Source organism: Frieseomelitta varia, unplaced genomic scaffold (assembly GCF_011392965.1).
Source record: "Frieseomelitta varia isolate USP_RPSP 00005682 unplaced genomic scaffold, Fvar_1.2 scaffold_545, whole genome shotgun sequence".
Lineage (NCBI taxonomy): Eukaryota > Metazoa > Arthropoda > Insecta > Hymenoptera > Apidae > Frieseomelitta > Frieseomelitta varia.
The window spans coordinates 36,078-63,711 of NW_025110307.1; the positions used below are offsets into that span (position 1 = coordinate 36,078).

The following is a 27,634-nucleotide window of genomic DNA, read 5'->3' on the forward strand; positions in this document are numbered from 1 at the left end:
AACTCAAAACCAGAAAAACTGTCCAAATTCTATGCCATGTCCTTATATATGATCCTCTTGTATCCTCTCTGTACCTCTTCCGAACGTACTGGAAGGGTAGGTCATTTTTGGTTTAGATGCACCATTGGGCCCAACACATACCTGGGCAGTACCTACCTTTTTACTAGTATTAACATTATGCGTCTATTGGCTCTGGTAGAAGACCCAAAATAGCAGACCTGAAGGAGTACGTCCCCCTTATCAATGTCAACGCCTTCCTACACAAACAATTAAAGTCAAAACAAATCACACAGACTGAATAATAATTGAATAAAACCAAATTTTTAAGGAAAATAATTTTAAATAATAATAATACGGACTCAATAATAATTAAATAAAACGAATTTTTAAGAAGAATAATTTTATTTAACTCGCAACAGTAATTTAGCCTGTTAGGCTGATATTTATTTCTATTTGCAAGAATATTATCTTCCAAATGAGAATTTTTAACAATTGTCGCAAAGTTCTTCGATTGTTAATCGATACAAGTAACAGTACAATGCAATTGACGCGTTTCTTGTGCACGTGCTCGTGGAATCTTCGCTGTTTCGCTCAAATCGCGTTAAAACGTATCTTGAAAATGATACCTGTATAAAACGCATTATAGAACAAATAATCGCTTATAAGCTCTGCCCTGCTGCATTCGATTTCACAACAATGTACATGTTTATTTGATACACGCTTTACTTCGTGAAGGAGTATGCGAAAGTACACTGGAAGAATGCGCGCGCTCAAAGTTCTTAGCATCGTTCGAATTATTTTATCTAAACAGCATGTTAGCATTTTAGTTTCGGTAAATAGAAATGCTCCAGTAACCTTGCGTTTAATAGAAACGTAAAATGCAAGCAATGTCACTGAAGCAACTGCGAACTTTGAACGATTTCAGTCCAAAAGATTTATTGATTGAAATATCTGTGTTTGATTCTCGCGTTTAGGCCCTAACAAGGTTTACAGTAACATAGTGCGAAATTTTCATCGTCGATTATGCGATATTGGTAATTCTTGTAGATGGTTAAGTCCAATTCACGCATTTGGTCCACATGATCGTAGATTTTTCGGATTACTGGAGGAAAACTCGGAACGTTCGCAGCTGCGGCTATTTCGTCGTAGTACGCCCATTGTCGTTCCTTTAGTTTGGCGATATGTCTTAACTGTAAAAATATTAGATTTTTTTTTATTTCTTAATCGTCCTTCGGATATTAGAGTAAAAGTAGAGTAGTCGAGTATTTTATAAAAGTATAAAAGGAAACAAAATTTATCTTATAATTTATTTCGAAATTATTTACTAATTTGAAGACCATTGCAGTTTTATATTTAAATTATTTAATTGGAGTCTTTCATTTATTTAATTTTATTGCTAATCTCTATTATAAGATGTATTAGGCAATGTATTAGGTGTAAAAGTTAGTTTGATGCTTTTGTGTTGAATTTTAAACATTTATAAAATATAGTGTAAATTATTAAAAGAAATAATATACTTTTTTAAATTTTCAGTTAAGAATTTTCAATAGTTATTTAAATGTGTTTGATTAAGAATAAGAAAAAATTAAATTAAAGAAGAATTTATTTTAAAATACGCAATGATTAAGAAAACAATTTTCTATCGGAATGATCGTAAAGCAAAATTAATAAATAAAAGACAAGTTTGTTTAGAAGGGATACTGAATAAAATATAAAATAATATCAACTATCCTAAATTCTAATATAATCTGGTATAACTTATTTTATTTTTCTACTACAATCCAACTAATTAAGAATTAACTGTAATTTCTGAAATTAACATCACTAAATTTTAATATATTGCTGTTATAATAGTATAAATACTATATATAATATAGTAATTAATCATTAATATTTAGTATCTTTCAGAATAATCTTTTTTAAGACATATAAATAAAAGACACAGAAATCAATCAAGTCATTTTTCATTGACTTGGGTCGTACAAATATACTTTCATTGTCAATCGAAATCAATTGTAGGGGATACTACCTAGGTAACGTTGTAAACTTAATGTAAAGGACATTAGACAAACTACCTGGGCAGTATTGTTAGGCTTAGGCAAGTAATTGTGAATGTTATTGAAACGAGTGGCCTAACGGCACTAATTGTAACCTAAACTACTTTCCCAATCACATAGAAATAGTGCAATTAAACCTATTTTCAATAGGTTTTAAAAGTACCTATCTTAAACCTACTTTAAAAGATTTAACTGCACCATTGACTAAGATTAATTTTCTAAAGTAATTTTCACAATTACTAACGGTACTGCCTAGGTACCCAAATAATGCCAAAAAGAAAACCTACTTTCCCAATCGCGGGCAAATTTTAATAATAAAACATTTGAACAAATATTTACACAAATTGTTTTTAATTAGAAAGTGATCTATACTTAGCTCATGAGATTTTTAAATAATGAAAATCACAAGATAAATTGAAAATAAGAAATCATTAATGATTCAAAATGAAAATCTTCTTTAAATGAAATACATATCGTATCATTTGAAATAATGTCCTCAACACACTATAATTCGAAATGTAAGAATAAATAAAGAATAAATTACATAACACAACAGATATGTGCTGCTATGATTTTCTATCCTTATTACTGAAAAGCATATAATAACATTAATAAGATTAATGAAATGTGTACCGGAATTCCAAGATCGAGAAGAGCTTTCTTTTCCACTTCATACTCTTCACGCATTTGCTCAGTGGATGGTAGCTTAATTCGATCTTCGAGAATGCCTAAAATATACTGAGCTTGCAGATGAAACAGAGGAAACGGGATTACTATCCCAGGCAGTCCCATTATGAATAAATTCGGGTAATCCATGTGTATTAGGTGTTTGTAAGTCGGCTCGACGTGGTTGTCGTCCGTACGCATCTCAACTTTAGTTGACATAAAGGGATACGTAAATTTATAGCCTGAAATCATAAGATTTTATCGAAATCAGTGTATTAATTGATGATCGAATTGAGGAGGCCAGGGTCCTACCGAGGGAATAAATAATCTATAAGGATTTGGAATAATTAATTATATCAAATTTTATAAAATAATTAATAATTTAATTATTTAAGTTGAATTATTTAAAAAAAAACCACGAAGGGAATAAGATTATTATATATTAGAATAAATTAATAAATCAAATGATTTATAATGAAAACAAAGTATGATATTTAAACTGAAGCATTATACTATCCTTAGTTGAAATATTCTATCTGTTATATTATTTTTTTATTTGTATTATTAAATTTTTAAAAATATTATCATTATGAAATTAATATTATAGATTAACATTTAATTGTTTCAAATATTTAAAATACTTGGAAACACGAGAAACTTTAAATACATAGATAGAACATTTTATCTATAGAAGAGAATATAGCATTTTCATTATTTAAATTCAGGCCTGAAGATAATTCGACAGGGCCCTGACAATTTTCATTTACTTGTGTATAATTAATTTGGGATACCTCGATCACTTATATGTACGAGGTAGATCAAGTCTTTTTACCGGTGCAATATATGAAGTTGTCTACTTCAGCAGTGGAACCATCGCGGAAGATGAATATATTTCCTTGAATCGATTGGATTCCAGGTCTCTGTTCTACGTTTTTCAACATTTTCAAATCAACTGATTCCGGTAGATTATGGCTCAAGTATACCTGCATTCAAGGAAATAAAACTAACTCTTTTAATAATATAGAAATTACAAAAAATGTTAATAATTTTTAATAATTTTAAAGTGCAAAATTGCATAGAACGTGCAGAACATGCAAAAATGTATAAAATATTCCTTATAATATTCAATAGATAAAATAATTTTTTTATCTCTGCTATTTTTTTAATTAATACTTCATAAAAGTACAAAATCACAAGCTGATAATTTAATTGAATACATTTTGTGATAATTATAATCAAAGATTACACAACCGTTGTGTGATATAATGTATATTTTGTTAAAAATATATATAGAGATATATATATATAAATTTCCAAAAAATGTGTAAATATGCAAATATATAAACAAAAATTATTAGAATATTACATCATAATATATTATAATAGAAATATATAAAGAAATTTCTTATATATAGAAGCTAAAGTTAAAGGTAAAGTTTATGAATTTATAAAATGATAAACGTATGTAACATTGAATAACATTTTCTAAATACCTTTTCGGCATATTCCGAGACCTCCATGGCGATATCCATGCCAGACCAAGAAGCACCGAGAATGCAAACTTTTTTCCTAGCATACACTTCCGGTACTCTGTACTGATGACTATGAATAATTCCACCGGGGAAACTTTCAATACCTGGAATGTGTGGAACATGGCCTACAGTGTAATGACCATTACACACGACTACGGCGTCGAAAGTTTTCGTTGTTTCTATTTTGCTTTCCAAATCTTCGTACGTGATCATCCAGATCATCTGGCCGTTTGGCAAAGTATCTGGTTCCACGTGTTTTACTACTGTATTTAACTAAAATACAATAATTAGTAATAAATTTAATAAAAATTTAATAAAAGCAACCAAACATATGAAAATTATTGAAATGTATAAATATAAAGAGTCAAACATGTGAAAATTATTAAAGTTCGACAATTTCGCTATTTACGAAGTTGAACAACTCATATATGATATTCAAGCATTACGATTTTATATTTTAAAATTGATCAGTTTCATTACCTTTATATGTGGATATAAATTAAAATGTTTCGCGTAATCCCAGAGATACTCCCGAATTACACTGTGATGAACAAATGACGGCCCTTCGTTATGCTTCATTGGGAAATCAGGTATTTGCATTATTTCCCGAGGAAGATTTGTTCTGAAACATATTACAGTAATTTATTAAAGAAACTAATTTCAAAAATGAAAAATAAATACGAAACGATCGACTCTGATAAATAATATGTAGCAACTTAATTGTGAAATACATTACTCGATTCTTTTTTCTGTGCTACGTTATGTTATATATACTGTTTAATTAATCTCTATTTTAGGTAAAAAAATAATGAATTTATAATATAAAACAAACATCACGAGAACTATATACATATATATATATAGTATGTACAACTATTGTCTATACAGCGGACGTTATTAAATTTGATATACGCAATCATAAATGCTTTCCTTTATCTTTGCAACATCAAACATTAAAATGTATAACTATAATTTTATCTGTTATTGAAATTAAAACTCTCGAATTTTAGCCATAGCAAGTCATATTGTAGAAAAAAATTTATTAAGACTGGAACTACAATTTTTGAAAATATATAATAAAATGACACGAATTTCCATTTTCCTTGCAAGATTGATTGTTTGAATTGAAAATAAAAATCTGCAATACAAACAGGAATGTAGCAATGATTATTCAGAAGTAACTAAGTCAGCATTATGATATCTCAGTTAATACGCAGTTGTATGAAGCACACGTGATACGAATGTCGTTTAAGATGTAAATTAAAAATCGTGAAATCGTGAAGAAATGTTCAAACAATTCGTAAATAAAACACATGGAGCAAAATTTTATAATACAGAATTGAAATTTACGGAAAAATTATTTATTAACATTATTATAATGAAACACGATAATTTCATTGAAATTCTAAAGTAGAAAGAAAGAAACAAGAAATTTTTCTGGTCATAAACCCCGATACAATACCATCTATTTATTCATATACATACATACCTCTATCCAAAATGTATTCCACCCATGTTTAAAATAATTAATTAAAATATTATAATATAAATGATAATAAAAATTCAATTAACAATGAACGTATTTAAAGATATTGAAATTGATTTGTGCTTCTTAATGCAACAATCTCTCACAAAGTATATAAAACATAAAAATCACTTAATTATCTAACTATTTTAATTAATATTAATCATATAAAGTAGTTACTAGTTAAGTTACTACTCAAAGTTAATAGTAACTAATAAAGTTACTACTTTATACTTAAAGCTCTAGAACGTTCTTCTGAAGAATATGTATAATTGTGAAATACTATTTTAGAATTTTCTTTATTCACTGATTCTGAATCATTATAACTTCTTTTTATAATCGCGTTAAGATTAAATATTACATACTAAAAGAAATGAACCAGAAGAAAGTACTAATTGCAATAATGGTAAAATCAATGAAAAAACATTATCAAACAAAAATATCGAAGGGAAAATGAATCGTCTCTTGAACTACTTAGATTATAATTTTAATATCGAACATTATCACTTCAAAAGTTTCGTAACATTTAATTTCCATATAAATATTATCGTACCCTTTTCTCTAGCAAATACCATTTTTGCTTTCTCTCTCTCTCTCTCTCTCTATATATATATATATACACATAATATACATAATGAGCCCATATATGCATACATATATCGAATGTTCTCAATTATCTTATAAATTCGTACCATTTTAATATTAAAATCTTTTTTAATATCTAATTAATAAGAAATTAATTAGTTCCTTTAATTGACTTGTTAATATCTTACATTTTTATCTCGTTTTTAAAATTAAGCGAACCAATTTAATAACATTTGTGTGTATTTGGCAGGAATTAAATAATTTCTGTACCACCAAGATTATTAACTTTTCATTGTTTCATTATTGTCATACACATTTTTATTTCATTTCTAATAAAACAATTAAACAAAATTCTTAATTTGTCATTTTAATTTTTAATCATTTTAATTTCTACCAGAAGCCAAATATTTGGTACTATTTCACTTGGTCTTAAATATTTCAATTTAAGTTTTGTTCTATATTTATTTAACAAATATAACTTTAAAAAAAATCCTGAAAAGGATTAACAAGTCTTAAGACAATCTATATTTGCTTCAAAACTATTAAAAATTATATAATTAAATAAGAATTAATTAATGTATTTATCTTTACATATATATATATATATATATATATATATATATATATATATATATATATATATTACATACAATTGAAAAATTTTATTATCTACCATAAATATTGAATATTATAAACAAAAACTGTCCTGAAACATTTGAACGAGAGTGTACATCGTCATAGAAACTTTTGAATAAAAGAAATGTTTACAATAACACGTACATATATAATATTGAACACATTAGCCACATACCATCTTGTAACTGTCTCTCATGAGTACTTACTACCATGGCTAGTTATTAATAATGACAATTTATCAACGAATAAATAGATTTATTAGTATATTAAGCATCGAATTTCTTTCAATCTCTTTCAATCCCGGAACAGTTTACCAAAGCGATTGTCTCATTATTATGTCAAGAAGTGTATCGCGTGTCAATAGAGTTTATCGCGATTAAATCATCTAGAACTATCACTATCGTCTAAGTGTCATGAAAATAAAAGTTACTGATCATTCTATTTGTGTCGCTTAATCAAATCATCCAAATTATGAAAAGTATTTATACGCGTTCACATTCAATTATGAAATTTCTTTCGTAAGTAATAATTCAATTTATAATTTCGTAATAATTTTGTTATGTAAAGTGAGAAAATTTTAGAATGTAATACGTAAAGATAGTATGTAATTCTGTGTTGAATGTAATACGTAAAGATAGCATGTAATTCTGTGTTTGTGAATTTCTAAAACGTATGTATATTAAGGAAAGAGGATAAAAGAGGATAAAAGAGAATAAAGTATAACTATTCAAATTAGCCAATATTATTGTGATTTATTGTTCGTTTATATTTTTCTAAGATAATGACGCAATTTCATGTATTATTATTGCTTAATTATCTGAAGCAATAATAATATGAAAGAATGTGAAGCATAATTATTCAAATTAGCAATTCAATTTAGATTAATGTTTTATTATACATTTAACAATTTTCTCCATTGTATATGCATTGTATTACTCGTTGTGAATTATCATTAATTATAATTATAATTACCGCAAATTTATGGGAAATTTTAAAGTGCAAAATTGCATATAGTTCACGTAATATAAAAGGACATGAAATATTCAAAGCACAGTGTTTTTCATATTTTGTAATATAAAACAATTTTCTGTCAAGATTTAATTACATTCAAAGAAATATGAATTCACATAGAAATTCACATTTCAGTTATCGGTTATTTGGTAATTACTCTATTTATTTTTCATTCATTTTTCACCCCTAAAAATATAAAAACTTCCAACTGCATTTTAAAACTTTCTACTCTTTCTACGTCTTTTTAAGTGAACGTTACTTAAAATTGTCAATATTTGGAACTGTCATAATTTCGTGAAAAACTTAATAGTTAATTTCTTTATAATATTACTTAATACCACTTGAACGAAGTATCATAAAATGAAATTTATAATTAAATTGAAATTTGAACCCACACCCACTTATTATAAATTCAAACTTGATGTCCAAATTCATGGCATAAGTTTAAGTATAAAGTTAATTTTACAATCAATATAAATTGAAAATGAAATCACTATTACACCGTGTACGAGAGAAAACTAGTGAACTGAAATGTCGAATGAAATTTCACACTAACCTTAGATTCTTGTACATACTACTATGAATTGGTAATCCATGTTTGTCAATATCGGTTTCATCGGTGTAAATCCATGTTCCACCGACTTGATCGGTTTGCTCGAACAACGTGAGACTATAAGTGTCCAATTTGGCGGCTGTATGGCGAGCTACCACTAGTCCAGCTACACCACCACCAATTATAGCGATTCTGGTCTTGCTGCTCGGCATATTTTCAACAGGAAATTCCTTGAAATCTATGGAAAAATCAAAGGCAACAAGACGGTGGATAACTTTCAATTTCCACTGGTCGTAATTAGATGTTTTACAAGTACAAGTATGTTTTGCATAACTCATAACTGGTAAAGTAGGATGTGTGAAATGGTATTGGATTTTTATTTCTGCGATAATTTGGAAAATATCTGTCGTAGAACTGTTGCGTAGTTAACTAGTGTATAATTTAGTGACTACATACCAGTATGTAACTCGCGATACCTTTTACCAAATTTCTCGATGTTAATGTTCAAGTGATAAAGTGATTATTAGACCGCAGATTTTTATGCATTTATGAGAAAATTAAAGTTGGGAAATTGCATGGAATATATGTGCAACTATATGTACAAGATTGCACAATGATAATATGTAGAATTCTAATAATATATGAGATGTAACATTATAATAATATAAAACTTATATAAAATATATAGAATGTGAAATATCCAAATACATATAAAATGTCAGAAGTATATTTATTATAATATTTATTATAATGTTTCGTACAACAATATTCTACCTGAATCCCATTTTTTTCAATTACATTCGTAAAAATATGAATTTGTAACATAAGATATGATATATGTATGTATGTGTGGGATGGAATATTTTCGGAAAAGGCCTGAAACTTTCTCCAGTGTCCAACAATGAGACAATTGTCGCCAGTGGAGTGTCACTTTCTCCAGTGTCCAACAATGAGACAATTGTCGCCAATGGAGTGTCACTCAAGATGCTTAGAGCGAAGGTTAAGGCTGGGAATATTTGTTTTTAATTGCCTTAGGACTTAAAATATTAGGTTGTATATGAACAAAGGATGAAGGCTTCGAGAAGGCAAAGCACAGAAATTAGCAAGACCTCAGAGAGTACGGTTCGAGATAGAAAGTACATATTTCGAGTCGCCATCGAGCATAGATCTAGCAAGAATAGCGAGAGTTTTAATGTTAATCTTTCTTTTGTAACCGCAGCATTGAAACTTTTATTTCTGTTAAATCCTTTTTTAACAAACTGCAACTTTATTTAACAAGGTAGAATAAAATATCCTTTTTATTTTATTCCTAATATTCCAAACTAATATAAAATAATATATAAAATTGCACAGATCTGCAACAAATGCTTCAACAATTCGAATGAATAAAATATAATGCAATTGTATAATTAATAAAACAAAAAGTATAAAATTAAACTGTATTTGAAAGTTTTTTATTAACATAAATAGATAATTCATTTTGTTGTTTGTGTACATAAATGTAATAGTCTTTTTCTTTATCATATGTTACGCTAGTGTCACTTCAGAGAATAAATATGATGAAACGAATGTGAGATTAGACAATTATCATTTGATTTTAAAGTAGCATCGAAAAATGATGAAATAGATGCCACAGTGTGCATATATGACGAAATTGTAGTAATTAAAACTATTGTAGTAATTTTAGGTTAAAAAATATGTTTATTTTTTAGAGTACAAATTTCAAAAAATGCTTAACTTGCAAATATATGTATATGTATTATATATATGTATTATGATAGTGTACCGTCTGATATTTATATTTACACAGATAATATTTTTACTGATATCTTCCATTGAATATTTTAAAAATTATAACATTGATAAACTTTAAATTATTACAGAACGATATTAATCTACATTTTTAAACTATCATAAAAGGACTCACGATCGAGATATTTCGTTATTTCATCTTTTTTATTGCGACTTTAAATTTTATATCTCCACACGTCTTGACTTGATAACATTATTCGTTTATTATTTACATATGTATTAATTACAAATTAAAATTTAGAAATGAAATACACTAATGAAATTCCTAAACTCATTCCGATTATTTACAATGATTTTTTTCATATTAAAAATTTTACATCCTTTCAAGAATCCTTTTAAAAGAAACTTATAAAACTTACAAAACAAAGAGCATTAATATATATCAATTACGTATAATATACATATTTTAATACAAAGCACTTAAAACATTGAGAAAAAATTATTGTTCCAATTACTACGTAAAAGTCAACGAAATTTGAGATTTAAATTTACAAATGATTAACTGCTTAATTCATTTGCTACGTTTGTATGTCGATGAAAGATATAATGATGAGAGAATATTAAACTTCGATTCCTTGAAATCTTCTTTTAAATCTTCTTCAATATTAAAAAATAACATGAATATAAATTGAATATAAATTGATTGAAATTGCAAAGTGAACATTACATTAACTCTATATTAATCCAGAGTTAAATGCATTCTCTAAATTTTTGGTTCTTTCAATCCTTTGCAAATAACAACATCACGATATTTTATGGTGGTAAGGAACCATGTGGTGGTTTCAAAAAGTTTGAATCTATGCACTAACCCCTGAACTGGTATCACTGAACGTTGAAAACCACAAAAATTTAAGTTTGACGTTACTTAATTTAAAAAATTTTGTTTCTAATTTTTATTATAGAGAAAATATAAAAGACAAAATAAAATTGAATACCTTAAATTTTGTAATATAATGTAAATCACAGTGGTCATTTGTGTTACGAGACCATTTAAGAATTGTAAGAAAATGTAGGATATATGTATGTAATTATCATCAAAAATTATCATGTATAAAAACAAATTTAAAAATAATGCAATTTAACCGAAGTTCAACGTTCCATTCATACGCACCGAGCAAAACAACACAAATTCACAAAAATTTTAAGAATATAACGATTACTCGTATTTTTCTTTCGTGACTGCTTTTTATTTTATCAATTATTTTTATCAATCTGTACAAAATAAAACGATTAACGTTACATTCTATATTTAAAAAAAGAAACTGCTCCAAAATTTTGAACGACAGCGTATTTGAATATATTTTTATACATATATTCAATTGTTACGTTAAATAGATTATTAATTTTTCTAACCCTTGGTGTGCGAATTCCATCGCTACAATATTAAAGAAATAAAAAAAGCTGATGCAATTTTATCTTCGCCAGGAATTAGGCTTGTTAAATTTCTCCCTTTCTTCGTGAAAATTCTAACAATTGCATAAAAATCCGCATCCCAATAACGATAAGTAAAGACCATTGGTCTGTGTTTCGAAAAAGATAAAAGTGTTCCGAAGAAATAAATAAACCTAATTATCTGTTAAACCTGACCCCAACAAAATCTGACGCAACCGCTATTTCAAGTTGACACGAACATTAACCCTGTCACGTTCATTTTCGACCCACTTATATATCTGTAAAATTAAAAAAATATCACACGTTCAAACGACAAATGAGAAATTCCAACGCAATTTCATTTCACGAGCCTTCGATTAAATTTTATTCCAAACATCTCTTTTTAAGATATTAGAAGCCTTTCTCTGTTTGCTAAACTGACAATGAGCGTAAGACTGAGATATAAACATTTGACGATCGACAGCAAGATTAAACAAATTACCGTGAAACGAAGGATGTTGCAAAACATACGAAATAAAATATAAATTAGAGGAATTAAAGAGACTACGTACACTGCTTAGAATCGTGCGAATCGATCGATCGATCTCTCGTGGTCCAACAGGTATCGCTCGAGGTATCGACGAGAAACAAACTCGTAAACGGTTGCAAACGAAGTAAACAAACTAAATGAAATCTTTGTCGTATATATTATACCATGTACGAATATATTATCTTAATACTGGTCGTTGCTTTCCCTTTTTCGTTCGTGAATGACTCGCGATAAAGGGGCAATAACAGACCTGTGCAGCCTCGGCACCGCGAATTATACGTGTGACGATAAACGTTTGGGGGAACGGAGCGGAACGGAGACGAGGAGAAAGGCAAAAAAACAGAGAAAACGTCACTGAAGGCACGATGCACCAGAGGAAAACTAATGACGAGGCGGATCGTACAGAAGCTGAATTAAGACTGTCCACCCGAAAGCAAGCTGCTAGATGCAACAACCAGCTTCCCCTCCGATCATCGCTGGCTTACGTAAATGTGGCAATTTCTTGCTAGAAGCACGCTTGCAACTTGTCACGCGTGTATCAAAAATAAATAAATAAAGAAACAGGAGATACGGAGTTAGACAACTGATCTTTGAAATTGTTAACATTGTGAAAATTTTATTTGCAAATAAAACAAAAGATAGAAAAATTGATCCAAGCGTCGACAGAAATGTTGAATGAATGGTAGAAAATAACATGTTTGAAGTTTTATTATATAAAAGTCGCGTGTGAATGTAAAGACTGAATGAAATTTAGAAAATGCTTTTGGAAATATATCTGAGGATGTTACACGAATTTTTATACAATTGAAATTTACAGGAAATTATAATTCTAGAAAGATGAAATGTAATGTGAAGAAAATTTACTCTTCACCTCATTCTTCACTAGTCTATAATATTTTACAATCTAATCTACTTACAATTAGATTACTAAAGAAATAATTCATCAGAATGTCTATCTAGAGTGAAGTATAATGCTTCCAATTATAAATTTATAATTTATAAATTTATGAATTTCTGATAAATAACACTTTCCATTTATCAAATGGAATATAAACTTCATTAGGAAACTAATAAAAATGTAATATTAGTCAATCCGACGACTCGATGTATCTGGTACTCTTCTAAACTTTTTTAAATGAGTATAATTTACAAAGAATTCTCACAATGTTGCCCAAAGACTGAATACTTAAATTTTAGAATACATAAAATAAACATATTTTTGTTTAATAGTAATATTCAAATATAATGAGAACAACAATTTTTATAAATTCTTTTTTCAATTTAATAATGCATAATTTATTTAATAATAATCTATAATATGTAATGCATAATAATTTATTTAAAATGTCGTTTAAGCAGAAGATAAGAGATATGGTAAATAGATGAAATAAAGCTCAAAGAATCAATCAATATCAATTGATTCATCTTTTTATAAAATCTATTATTCAAATTCAGAAATTTATAATAATTCACGATTAATTGTTGGTTATATTTACTAATAAAATAAATTAAATGAATGAAAACGAATGAGTCGCATTAACGGAAACAGAAAAAATATAACAGAAGAAGTTCTTTTATATTCATTCATCAATTTTATTATTAGCCTGCTGTGGATTGTTAAAAAAAAAAAAACAATATAAATATTCATTCTGATTTTCAACCAGAGATTTTTCCAAGAGTAATCCAAATGTGTCTAAAAATTTAAAAATTGAAAATTCAGAAAACGTGAACGATTATTAAATAAAAACTACTCTCAAATCTTGCATCTCTATACACCATCGAATGACTCAAAAAAGAATTCCTATCGAAACGATCCAAGAGGAATATCAACAAACAAAGTGGCAAGTTTATCTGAAAATCGCACATCTATTAATTTCTACATCCAATATATTTATAACATATATATATTTGTTTATAATATTTTTTTAAAAAGTATCGTTCAATATTACTTCATCCTGTACGAATTTTCCAACCGATTCACCTGTCCTTGTTTTATCTAAATTTTGCTTCATTGTCAATGTGGGACGTGGACTAACCGCTTCTGATGAAATCACGACGAGTATAAAATCAGTGTCAGGTTGACACGCGTTATATTCATACTATATGCATCCTGTGGCACGCGTATCCACACGTTTCTCTTCTAGAAATATAACCGGCGGCGTGCGTAGAATGCTGATGACTCAAGGAGTCAACGAAATTTCATCAACTCGTCGATAAAACGATACATTTCTTTTTGTTTTTATTTTTTTTTAATATAACGCCAATGAATCTGATAAAACTGTACAAGATGCAAGGAGTTTATGTGCATTAAAAAAAAAAAAAAAAATGAAGCAATCAATGTTGAACAATTAAATAACGAGCGTTCGACATAAGCGTATCGATACGGCTAGCGTAAAGTAATTGCATTAGATAGCCCACTTAATTGATTGATACTGTCAAGTATGTACGTATTAGATATTTGAATAAATTATTATAGTGCAATGTTATATTATAGTGCGTTCTTTCGTAATGTAGTAACAAGATATCTTTATTCATTGCTGCAAAAAATATCTACTCTAATTAATCATACAGAAAGCATGATGGAAGAAATTCGGTACATCATAACTTTAGTTGTTTTTAGTTGTTTGCTTCAATGATATGATAAATGGAAAAACATATGACTTACAAGACAAATTCTTTCGTTTCTTTTCAAATTGGTAAATCACTTATCACTAAAATTATTGGCTATTCAAATATAAATAGCTTGGAAAACAACGGTTTCATTTAATAAAATAAAATGGAAAATGAAAACTATTATTATTAAATACGATAAATTTCTATATAACTAAAACTGCATTATAAACGGTAGAAATATTCTATTACCACATGCATCGAATAAGAAAATACAAGGAAATGGTTTGTTAATGCTGTTGAGCTATAGTTGAGCGACAAATCACAGAAAGTTGTGTAATAAGTGGCTAATTTGCGACGCAAAAATAAACGTATACATATGTTCGAAAGAAGAGAAGACGTGTGATGAAAATTCAATGTCTTTATGAATTTTAATGACATTTTATTGCGTATCAAAGCTTGGAGAAATAATGGAGATCAAAGAAACTAATTCAGATGTTACCATTATTAAATGAAACATCATAAATAAGAGTTGAAATTTCTAATGAGGCAGAACTGGAAATTTACATAGAACAAATAATTAAAAAATGAAAAATTTACGATTCATGAAATACAGCTCTGATTACACGTAATTATCGTAATCATGTTTCTATTCTAGGAATGTTAAAAGAAAAATGCTACGTTTCACTATATATACGTGTTGCGACAGAAGGAAAATTACACCCAGCAACTACATTCTATACTACGATTAATTCACTAACCAATAATCACGATTACGTAAAACAGTAAAAGTATCATACTATCGGTATATGTATAATATATTGATATTATTACCAATACTATAAACATAAAAAAATATATATTTTATCTATCATCTATTAAATAAAATATTTGCATAATAAATGCAACACGGTTCATGTTAAAGGAGAACAATATTAAAATAAAAAAAGAAAGAATGCGAATACACTAAAGAAATGAAGAATTATTCTCAAATATTCAAAAATGTTATTTTCAAAAGTTAATTATATAATTTACTTGTAATTAATCAAAAATTAATTATATCATTTATTTGTAATTAATAAAGTAGTTTTGAAAAAATTGCATTCTTATTATTAGACTTTGAATCTTCATTCAAAATTCATATATTTGAAAATACAAGTTAAAAGATAAAATTTTAGTTAAAAATTATTTTGTGTATTACATGTAAATAACATTGTACTCTGGATATTTTATATTACGTATTATTAGTTCATTTTATTTTTATTGTTAATATATCCTTACTTCATTTGGGATAACTTCTTATCCTATTACATATACAGTTTTCATTGATTTGTTATTCTTTCGGATCTAAATGATCCAATGTAATAAGAATAATATAATAATAAAACAAATGTAATATTCGAAGATATAATGCATACATCTCTCAATGAAAATCTCTTACGTTACATTTCACTTAATCTACCAATTTCTACATCAAATAAATAATTTATGTAAGAGTTTGTTACTATTTATAACGGTGATTTTTTTCTTTATCTTCTTTATCGATAATCCTTTCAAGATAAAGTATCTTTTATGTCAAAATTTCTTTTTAGACCGGATTTTCTCATATTATGTAATAAATTAAAAATCAGAACCGATCGATAAGAAACATTTTCGATACCAAGTGGGTAACATTATCAGAATGCTAGAATTTAATGTACAAAACAAACATGAACTTTAACATTTAGATATAAAATTACTAAGTATATATACTTAGAAATCGCTTTAAAATAAAAATACATAGAATGCGTATAATAATTTTATACAAAAATATATAAAATGCCCAATATATACAATGTCTATTATGATATTTGATAGACGAAACAAACATCCGAGGCCCTCATTTTTAATTAAAATGTACGTAACACACAATATAAATCTCTTTAAATATAAATACAGATATAAATATATAAAATACATAAATATAAATACAAATTTAAATGCAAATTCTGTTATAATATTCAACAGATGAGATAAACTCTATTTGTTTAATTATAATGCACAAAAACCTATAAAATATTTAAAATACAATTATAAAACCTGCTATAATATTTAATAGATGAACCAAATCTCTGCCCAGATCCTACTTTCTTAATTATTTCCACAAAAATGTAAATTTACATAAAATCCACGATTAATAAAAGATAACGTAACATAAAGTATATGCTAATTTATCAAGAAAGAAAAAAAAAGAAAAAATTCTACATATTTTCAAAATCGAAAATAAGATTTAAGACGCCATAATAGGCAATTACGAAATACCTTGCATGTTTGAAGTACATATAGCATTAACTGTTATCGCAGGTGCGATTACTTTGTGATAAGGAATTACTATGCATTTAATATAGTTTGCTACAAACTTCACCCCATGGTATCTTCAAGCATATAACGAAAACTCAACAGGATGATCAACAGCATTTGAATTAATGCTGTTATTGAATTTAATTTGAATTCATTAATTATAGTTATTTATAGTGTAGTTACGATGACTTTATTATGTCAGTCATGTAGAAAGATGCTAATACGATCTATCAAATAAAATTAATTCTTTTGTGGCAAAATTTTTTACTAGGAGGAATTTTCTCCCGTTGTACAATTTTATTAATTTAATAATAAAAATATAAAAATTTAAAAATAAATTTGCGTTGGAGAACGATTAGATAATTCCTTTTTTCAATAATGTCTATAAACTAAATTTATTAAACGATTCATTTAACAATATTCATTAATAAAATGATACAAATGTTCGTAAACTTTACTCATGATTTACTAATATTTACCTATAAATATTCATTTACTTATTTTATTTTATTACTTATTTATTATACGTATGTATATAATTAAAATCATCAGTAAAATTCTAATAATACTACAGAATAATGTTGATGTTATAACATAAAAATGGACAAAGAATTTCTGAAAATAACAAGGACGTGTGAAATACATTCCTAATAAATCATAGTGACGTAAAGCATACTCCAATGTTTTTCTTAATTAATTTTACTGTCATATTTTTTCACCGAAAAAAGTTTTTGGACAATTTGTCTTGAAAAATTAAATATTTACACGGCAAATTAAATATTTGGTTAAATTTATACATGAATTAAAAAACTGAAACAACAAAAATATTACTGGGTAATAAATACTTCAATGCTAATTGCTAGTCGTGACGGTAGACGTGTCATTTTTATTAACAAAACGTTTTCTTCTCTTTCGTTAAAACGTATAGGTAAGAAGTAAAATTTAGGTTCGAAAATGATTTTAGAGTTTGTAGACATAATAATATTGTGAAACCTAACAATTAACTACTGTTAATTTTTATATGTTTTGTTTAATTTAAAACAAACTAGACGACTTCAATTTATTTTAATTTCAACTAACTTCATTAAAAATAAAAAAAACAATTCGTGACTTAATATGTATATAGAAAATGAATGTAAAATTCCTCTAGGATTTTATTAGACTTTAGAATTATATCGAGTTTGCAGAACGTTATTTTTTTATATAATTAATTTGATAGAATTGTTTCATTAAAATGAAGTGAATATATTTCAAAATTCAATAACTGTATCATTAGTGAAATATGGTATTATTATTCACTAATCAGTAAATTCACGATACCAATGATTTATAAACCCAAAGATCGTCTGTGCGTAACACCAGTTATAAATCTTTGTTGCTGTATTGCGACCTACAGTGATAGTTGTGCATATATTGAAACACAATCCATCTTACGTATATGGTAATGTATCGTAACGTGCAAAATGATTCAAGTTGTTAAACGAAATCATATTTTATAATAAGGAACAAAAATATAATCCAATCCAAATTTACTCGATCCCCAAGAGCGTCATCTCAAATCAAAGAAGTCATTCGATCTCTACAGACAACAGAACATTCAGTATCCTCATTGTGTTTCAGAAACGGACTAATATCTCGCCGTACGACCGATTTACTGGCACGCTTCGTCCATAATTATAAATTAACGATCGACAAATAACAAACGTTTGTCTCGTCGGCGAGGCAAAGAGACGAAAAAGCTTGGGATTCGAAACAAACGTACGAAAGCGCAACGTAATTTTCGTTATCGCGACTATTTCTGTACGGGTGGAGGTTCGCAGGGAGATTCGTCAGGGTACGGGTGATCATAACCGAAGAACAATCATGCAGTATTCTCCGCGACACTAGCTGATTAACATACACTCAATAGGTACGCCAGACATCGAACAAAATTTATCAAAGGATAATATTCCTGTGAGTAACTGTTACAAAGGACGGGGAACATATACATACATAGCGGATCTTCGAAAAATTGTCAAAGGATAATATTCCTGTGAGTAACTATTACAAGGACGGGGAACATATACATACATAGCGGATCTTCGAAAAACGATACCTCACGTTTTTCTCTTTTGCCGAGTGATTAGAATTGATCGACACGGAATAAAAGCTATTTCTCGTCGACATAGAACGAGGACATTAATGATCCTGGAAATTTTTCACGACGTACGTTGACACGTGTCTAGCACGGAAGGCATCGCGTGCAACAACGAGCCCTTGATTCGATCAATCAGCGGAGTACTTATCGTATTACTCGTGGAAAAAGGGATCAACGAGATGGCCAACAGTAAGTAAAAGTTTCCCAGCGAGAAATCGCAAACGCGAGTGCAATGCATGATTAAACAACGCGAAGATTGTCGCGTATCGCGTAATTGAAATATGTATATATGCGAGTGAAATTGAAAAAGGAAGAGATCGCAGCTTCTGCGACTGGATATTGGTACGATTGAGAAATAGCAAAATAATTCTTATTAAATTTTCTGTCTCTTTTTTTGGATAACGTAATGTTGCAATAATTAGGAAATTACAAAAAGAATTATATCTTGAGGGAGATGTATATGTATGATGAATATTTTGACTTATTATGTGAAAACAATTTTGTCATGAAATCCCCAACTCCATGATTTAATTAGATATACATATACTTATGTTTGGATGCATACGCCTCAAATGTAAACCAGCAGTATCTGCATACTTAGTTTTAAATTCATGGTGACAATGTGTGCATTCCGCCTTTGTATCATCTTTTTCTTGAAAATGTTCCCAAACCTTCTTCCCTTGCACAACATCTTCTGCACTACTTTCTGCTACCACAACTTCACTCTCACTATCACTCGACATTTTTTTTTAAGATTTTCAATCTTTATTAAATGCACACAGATTTTGAAATATACGTCTGAGCTTCCCGAATTTCTCAGCGATACTGCTCGACAGCGTACATAATGTCCAAGTACTAAGCACGCAGTCACACGTTTGTATACATCAGGTCATACGATTCTTAGAATCCGTGTTTCCAATAACTTCACTGACAGAAGAAATTGAACTGTGTATTTACATATTTTGTAGGCTGCTATACAGCACTGTAGACTAGTTTGAGAAACGGTAGCCGGGTTTTCTTGAAATTTTCGGGAATCTCGACTTCTTCCAGGCTCGTCCCGACCATCGGGTTGGTTCCCGATATTTTCGAGTTCTCGCACAGCCCTGGTATCGCACACTTCATATCGTTAATCATTCATTTAGCAATATTGAAATCAGTTATCATTCCTTAAGATTATTTCCTATAATCTTTAATTGAAACATATCGAAAAAAAATCCTTTTTTTTTATAATCCTTCCAATTTCTAGATCACATATTTTCTTTCCATGAAATTACGTAACCATGAAAATGTAGAATATGTTAGATGTTGATATGGAAGCGATAACTTGTACATGATTTCAGATATTATATCTTTGCATATCAAAAAATATCAAAATGTTAACTATGATTCCACTGTGATTACAAATTTTATTATCTATAGCTGAAAAACTTACCACTCATGAACGTTGACTGAGAATTTCATGTGATATCAGTGTTATTATACATTATTGTCAAAAGAGTTCTTCATTTTATTCTTATGTTTCATCGTCGTACGAGTACTTCTGATGTAACTGAATCAATGAAATGATTGACTCTTGACTTGGAATGCATATCTTTTACCTTGAAGTAAGATAACATTATAAATAAAACTTATTTTACATATTTTTGATTTGAATATTGTGTCATTCTTCCTTCATATAAAAAAAAAACTCTTTATACTAGAAGCAATAAAATACTTTCAATAAAAATGTCAATAAATTATAGATACTTTCCTTTACTTCATTTTTTTTTTAATACTTATTTCATTCTGCTTTAAAATTGATAAAAACATAATTTTTAATGTGTATACAGCTAATAGATACAATTGGTCACAAAAATATTGGAACAATTATAGAAATTAAAATAATTTTATAGGAATTTAATTATAGGATTTTAATTATAAGAATTAAAATAATATTATTTCTTATGAATATATTATGTATATTATATAAAACATTTTGATATTTCATTAACACTGTAATAAGACTATCATAATTATATTAGTCAAGTTTCAAACAAATCTAAAAAAAATATACAGAAATTGCAAATCTGAATTTTAAAATAATTATTAGACTACGGATATGTATGTAAAATTATATCTTTGTGAAGTTAATTCAAAAATTAGGACCTAGTCAAAAAATATTTGATTCATCTATTAAATATTAATACTTTGAATATTTATATACTTTTCTGTTCTATATTTTGTATCTTTAAATTTTCGATAAATGCATAAAAATTCATAGTCTAATGATTATTCAATGCTATAATATCAAGAAATCAATAGCAACGAAATTTCATTAAAAAAGAACACGTTCAAATAAATTATTATGATTGATTCAACGCATTCAAGAAAAGGAATGGTTATCATGCCGGGACGTGCTTTGGTATCTTGTTTTCTGCGGTTTCGCTGTAAATTACATGCTGAGGATCAACCTGAACCTGACGATAGTAGCGATGGTAATGCCTCGTGCAAAGATATCGACAAGTTCTCAATGCATCGAAAATCTGCAGTCGTACAACAGAACATACGATAGTTATAACAAAACAACACCTACTCCACCAATTTCGGAACAAGATGTTAACGTACGTATATTTTAATACATGCAAGCTGTTCATTTGCCAAATTGATTAACGCCACAAAACAAAAAAATAGAGATTTTAAAATTGCTTTTAAAATTTAAATATAAATAAATATTGTAGAATATACTACTGCAAACGTAACTTTTATCTAACGATATATAAAATGTAAATAATGTATAAAATGTAAAATAATATACTCTTGGAATAATAATCACATTCCAAGCTTTTGAAATAAATTATCTATTATTCTATGGCCAAAATAAAATAAGATGTTTAAACGGTTCAATGGTTTATTTTAAAAGTTGTAATTTTTCGTGTAAAGATGTTCATTGCCCTTAATTAAAGAGATTAATAAAGGATTATGAATTTTCTGATTTATGGTTTCTTTCCAAAATAAAATTTTTAAAAGAAGCTAATTGCATCATTTCAAAGTATCATTTATTCGAAAATAAGCAGCCATTGTTTAGTAAAAAGATAAAAGTACTTTTATCCAAGTTTTGGTCATTAATAAATTTAAAAGTTTAGTTCACTTTCTATAGTTTTGATAGATTGTATTGAAATTAAAATGCTAATGTCCTAATCCTAGTTCTAATGATATTATTGGGTTTCAAAATTGTTCTTAGTACGAGGATCGGTTTCTTTGGAGCGAGAGTCAGCAAGGCTTAATTTTAGGAGCTTACTACTGGTTGCATTGGACAACGCAACTTCCTGGAGGTCTTTTAGCAAGACGTTATGGCACAAAACTTGTTTACGGTTTAGGAAACTTTCTAACAACGCTTTTTGGCTTCTTCATCCCACTTATGACACATTATCATCTGTATGCTCTTGTGGCGTTACGAGTTCTTCAGGGTCTGTTCGCGGTGAGCTATATTTTAATTTTTTCATGGATAATGTTCATACAAAGAAGTTCGAACTATTACAACTAAACATTTCTATAATTTTCAAACTTATTTGTCATTCAAATGAAAAATTTAACTAAAGATATTTGTCTAGGGTGTTGTATGGCCTTCTATGCATGACATGACTGCCAAATGGATCCCTCAGAATGAGAGAAGCAGATTTGTCAGTTCCTATTTGGGTAAAATATCTACAATGATTTTACACATACGTTCAATAACTACGGATATTATATATGTTTTTAATTTAAAGCAACTTGCATAAAATATCTACTACCTTGTAAGAAAGATGCTTGAAGAATTTCAACGTTACGATGAAAACGTAACTTTTAAGTAATGAAAACGTGAAAATTTTTTCGTTGATTTTTTTGAAAACAAAACTTTCTACTAAAAATTATTATTATATCTGGTCTGGTTTTTTGTTTTACTTTAATGCGAAAAACCATCTCCTTTGATTTATATCAAAATTATTTATATATCCCGTATATAATTGTAGTATCAACTAATTTCAATTATTAAATCTAAAATAATCTTAATTGATAATCATAATTAAGACACTGAGAAAAAAAGTGGATTGAGCTACACTTTTTCTACATTTTGAGATTATAGCATTAATAATTTGTTTTATGTCATATTATATTTGATTATATAATGTATCATATATATTTATATATATCATAATAATCAAGTGATTCATATCCGAGAATTGCTAGTGATTAGTGAATTAAATTACGACAGGTTTCTAAATATGTTACTTTTCAGGTAGTTCTGTAGGTGCTGCTATAACTTACCCCCTCTGTGCAATTGTCAGCAGTACATTCGGCTGGGGTGCAGCGTTTTACGTAACTTCGTTACTTGGTGTCATCTGGTAATGATCATGACGTCTTTTTAACTGAAAATAATATCTTTAAAATATTAAAATTCCGCAGTTTATCATGTTTTTTACCGCAAGAAACAGATGTTGATGTAAAGAATCATTTCGAAGGTACTGCTTCTGGCTGTTCCTCATACACGATTCACCTCAGCAACATCCTCGGATATCCGACGATGAAAAAAAATATATTTTGGATCATCTTGGTGATTCAGTCGACGAAGAACAAACTGCCATACCTTGGAAAGAAATATTAACATCAGGTCCAGTTTGGATTACAATCATATCGCAATGGGGTGGAGCATGGGGTTTTCTCACCTTAATGACTCAAGCACCAACTTACTTCAACTTCATACATGGATGGGATATCAATGCGGTAAAAATATATCTTGTGAAAAATAATTTCTTCCAGAGTTTCTTGTTCTTTCTTTCTTTACTGTCATTTTTAGCTGAAACACAGTTTGTTAAAACAATTAGAAAATATAGCCTGCTGCAAAAATTGCAAATTTATTATAATTTATTGGAACTCTAAATACTTTAAAGGGTTAAAGATGTTCAAAATTCTACTATTTATTAATAATTATTACTACTATAGTAATTTTGTATTCTACACACTCGTATAGCTTATATATACATATATATAATGGTTATCATATTATAATCATTACATACATATTATAATGATAAAGAAAATCATTATTTCGAAAATCGATTCTGTAAAGTTTAATATACATCGATATACAGAAGATGAAACGAAATCTCTACTAACATCCTCAGTATATCAATTAATCGTCAATGAAAATTTATTTACAGACTGGACTTCTGTCTGGATTGCCGCACCTACTCAGAATGATTTTCTCGTATTATTACTCAATTATGAGCGATTGGCTCATACGTACCAACAAGATGAGTTTGACCAATGTTAGAAAAATTGCTATGTTCGTATGCACTGGTTTGCAAGGGATCTTCATCTTGGCTCTGGGCTATAGCGGATGTCATCCAACGCTTGCAGTGATCTTCATGATGGCAGGAACAACTGTAAATGGCGCGGTTGCCGCTGGTCCCTTAGCGACTTTCGTAGATTTGAGTCCGAATTATGCTAGTATTCTTCTTGGTTATTGCGGAATGATAGTAATAGCCTGTGGATTCATTTCACCGGCGATCGTTGGTATTTTAACGCACGATAATGTAAGTACAAATGCAATGAGAACACTAAAAACAATCGTCAAGGATGATTTTGAGCATTGTTTAAAATTTCGTACTGCAAAATATTACATATACAAATATTATACAAACAGAAACGATTTCTTGGTTAGTTGATAGTGAAATTGTTCAAAATTTCGAAACAATATCGTTTTGTCTATTATTTCGTCGTTATTTCATAATTACAATTTATCATTAATTAACATAATTATTTTCTCCAGCAAACCGTATCGCAGTGGCGATTAGTTTTCATCATAGCTGCTATTAATACTTTCGTCGGGACCGTCGTCTACTTGATGTTCGGAACATCGAAGGAACAACCGTGGAACAAGTATGGTAAGTCAAACAAAGAGAATGGACAAGAACTGCAGAAATTAACGACGAAGCCAATTGTAAAAATCGAAGAGGAAAATAAGACAAAGAATGCGACCGAGAAAGATAGAATGATCACGGACAAATAAAAGAAACGAATACACGCAAGTAAACGTTCTTCAGGTTTTTGTAGAATGGAATAAAATACATGTGTTTCACGACCAATAACGTTTATCTCGGTTATGCTCGTTATTTGCAGTTGAAAGAATTATTAACTGAAAGAAAGTTTTTGTCGGAAAAGAAAATCGAAGAAAGGAAAATGCATTGTTTGAAATTTCGTACTTGTCAATTTTTAGAAGACTGATCAAATGTTTTATCGTGATTAATAAAATCAAAAACGATCGAATGTCGAATTTTAAGTATCGATGCGTTGAGAAAAAAAAAACATTTGCAATGATTTCATCGGATTCATAGAAAAATCTAGTATTTTACTTTATGAATTTAAATTATTGTGCTTTCCTAATATAATTATAATCTGTTGAACGCGATAAATGATAATAATTATCATTTATCAAAGAAATTTGATTTAAAATGTAAAAATACAAGTTATTTTTATTGTCATAATACACAAACTATATATGTATATTGAACGTAAATTGAGAGTCTTAATATAAAACCTAGACGTGGAAATAATGCAAAATAATTGCTATATGTCATTGGAATATAAGTATAAAATACACAATCAATAATTTACATAAATGTAAATAGTTTCTTGTTTCATTAAGCAGCGATTGTAAAAATGTACGTACTCGTTAAAAATATATGAAGTTTCATTTTAATAAAACAATAGTTAAACTGTGACTCACCCAGAATGAAATTAATACTATCATATTCTAGATAAATAAAATTAACTCGAGTCTAAATGTTTCAAGTATTAAAACTATCGTATGATAAAAGCATACAAGAATCTTATAACAACATTTGTCGCAAATTTATTGCAACAAATGTAAAAGCAAATAATTAATAAAAAGACGCATCACAAAAGGTAAATCTTTTGTTATAAAACTGAGAATAAAGAAGCTAACATAAAGAAGAAAATTTCAATGCTATACTATTTCAATAAAGTAAATAAGAGAACTGAAGATACTGAGATTAACTATACCTAAGGCGAACTTATACATAAATTTTGGACACGAATATGATAATAAACATAGGAACAATGGACCTCTATTTATTGAAACGATTTCACGGCGATGAGATACCAGAGATCTTATTACATAAAATTCATATAACAAGAAATTTCCATTAAATTAAAAGTAATTATCTGTCATGTATATAATAAACATACATGCAATTTTTACAGCGTTGTATAATAAAAAAAAAAAGTACGTAAATTACACGATGTGTTCATTAAGTACTTGTCGTAAATTGTTCAAAAAAATGATTTTTCACTTTTAATATATATTTTGTTTTTTCTTCAAATCGATTAAACAATCGTTATTGAATCGATAAAAGCAACTTATCGTTTTATAGATCATATTAATAATGAATACAAATGAATACTTGATAAACACATGTATAATACGTTTTACGTACATCATGTATATAATATTGTTATTGCAAAATTATCGTCGCCACGTGTTTCAGAAAAAAATAATTATAATGATGAATATTCGTGATAAACGAAAGTATACGATGCCGTTTGGTTCTTTGCTTCCAGAGCTATTCTATTCAACTTCTTCTAATAAGACTTCAGCGATACCTTAGTTCCTTTCCCCTTCAGTTTTACAATATTTCCTTAACGATACTACCTCGTAACAAAATCAAATGCTACGGAACCGATTTATTTTATATTATGGCATTTTATACTCTCCACGTACTATTTTACTTCGCGCAGAAAAGCCCAGATATTATCACAGTTTCTCTTCCGCGGTGAAGTAACTTATAATTAGATACAACACTTTGCTTCCTTTTCCCCTGTAGACATTACGATTCTAACAAAACGTCACTGGTCATAGGTGCAACCAGAATATTTGTCAAATATAATTCGTAACTTAGAAAAAAGATCGGCGGTATAAATGGATCTGTAATTTTGTTCTTCAAGGCTAATGTTATGTTACAAAATTTTATTTCAAAGTACAGTGGATCCTCGATCGCAAAATCAAACCTCGGCCAAGAGTTGAGTATCAAGCAACAAATGAAATTTTATTCCCTCGTTTGTTATTCAATTGTCTAACGATAAAAAAAAAAAACCACCAAAATTGGTGTAGAAGCTGTTTCTCAATAATTTTAATTACTAGTTTGTTGTTTTGGCATTACTAGTATAATCTTTAAACACTTAGAATATTTTATATAAATAGGCACTTAACA

The 27,634-nt window shown here is 28.2% G+C and overlaps 2 protein-coding genes and 1 long non-coding RNA gene across 8 annotated transcripts; 1 reads left to right on the plus strand and 2 right to left on the minus strand.

Annotated features, from left to right (window-relative positions):
- Nucleotides 1-383: 383 nt before the first annotated feature.
- LOC122533695 (flavin-containing monooxygenase FMO GS-OX4-like) lies at nucleotides 384-12,729 on the minus strand. Of its 2 annotated transcripts, XM_043663660.1 has the most exons (7): nucleotides 12,321-12,729; nucleotides 8,569-8,803; nucleotides 4,736-4,877; nucleotides 4,217-4,528; nucleotides 3,556-3,706; nucleotides 2,691-2,965; nucleotides 384-1,190 (listed from the first exon to the last, which is right to left on the minus strand). In XM_043663660.1, the coding sequence occupies exons 2-7, from the start codon at nucleotides 8,775-8,777 to the stop codon at nucleotides 978-980; spliced, it is 1,302 nt and encodes a 433-aa protein (XP_043519595.1). In that variant the 5' UTR covers nucleotides 8,778-8,803; nucleotides 12,321-12,729; the 3' UTR covers nucleotides 384-977. The 2 variants fall into 2 exon arrangements, with proteins under 2 accessions (XP_043519595.1, XP_043519596.1); XM_043663661.1 differs by lacking the exon at nucleotides 8,569-8,803.
- Nucleotides 1,833-27,503, plus strand: LOC122533694 (sialin). Of its 5 annotated transcripts, XR_006307759.1 has the most exons (10): nucleotides 18,733-19,280; nucleotides 19,375-19,574; nucleotides 21,753-21,985; nucleotides 22,606-22,842; nucleotides 22,976-23,060; nucleotides 23,641-23,746; nucleotides 23,864-24,125; nucleotides 24,563-24,937; nucleotides 25,174-25,474; nucleotides 25,524-27,503. XR_006307759.1 is itself a non-coding variant. In XM_043663657.1 (9 exons), the coding sequence occupies exons 2-9, from the start codon at nucleotides 19,565-19,567 to the stop codon at nucleotides 25,411-25,413; spliced, it is 1,548 nt and encodes a 515-aa protein (XP_043519592.1). In that variant the 5' UTR covers nucleotides 1,833-1,844; nucleotides 19,375-19,564; the 3' UTR covers nucleotides 25,414-27,503. The 5 variants fall into 5 exon arrangements, 4 of the variants coding, with proteins under 4 accessions (XP_043519592.1, XP_043519590.1, XP_043519591.1 ...); XM_043663657.1 differs by lacking the exon at nucleotides 18,733-19,280 and adding an exon at nucleotides 1,833-1,844 and having other exon boundaries at nucleotides 25,174-27,503; XM_043663655.1 differs by having other exon boundaries at nucleotides 25,174-27,503.
- LOC122533696 lies at nucleotides 23,542-23,899 on the minus strand. The gene is made up of 2 exons (XR_006307760.1): nucleotides 23,825-23,899; nucleotides 23,542-23,770 (listed from the first exon to the last, which is right to left on the minus strand). It is a non-coding gene; the product is annotated as an uncharacterized LOC122533696 (long non-coding RNA).
- Nucleotides 27,504-27,634: the final 131 nt, after the last annotated feature.

What these genes read in the sequence shown, in the direction of transcription:
- LOC122533694 (XM_043663657.1), top strand. An exon ending in ATTTGTCAGTTCCTATTTGG is followed by an intron (nt 23,061 to 23,640) that starts GTAAAATATCTA and finishes GTTACTTTTCAG; the next exon opens with GTAGTTCTGTAGGTGCTGCT. An exon ending in ATGGATGGGATATCAATGCG is followed by an intron (nt 24,126 to 24,562) that starts GTAAAAATATAT and finishes ATTTATTTACAG; the next exon opens with ACTGGACTTCTGTCTGGATT.
- LOC122533695 (XM_043663660.1), bottom strand. Translation starts at nt 8,777, where the DNA reads ATGCCGAGCAGCAAGACCAGAATCGCTATAATTGGTGGTGGTGTAGCT. An exon ending in TCTCGGAATATGCCGAAAAG is followed by an intron (nt 3,707 to 4,216) that starts GTATTTAGAAAA and finishes CCTTGAATGCAG; the next exon opens with GTATACTTGAGCCATAATCT. An exon ending in CAACTTCATATATTGCACCG is followed by an intron (nt 2,966 to 3,555) that starts GTAAAAAGACTT and finishes TTATGATTTCAG; the next exon opens with GCTATAAATTTACGTATCCC.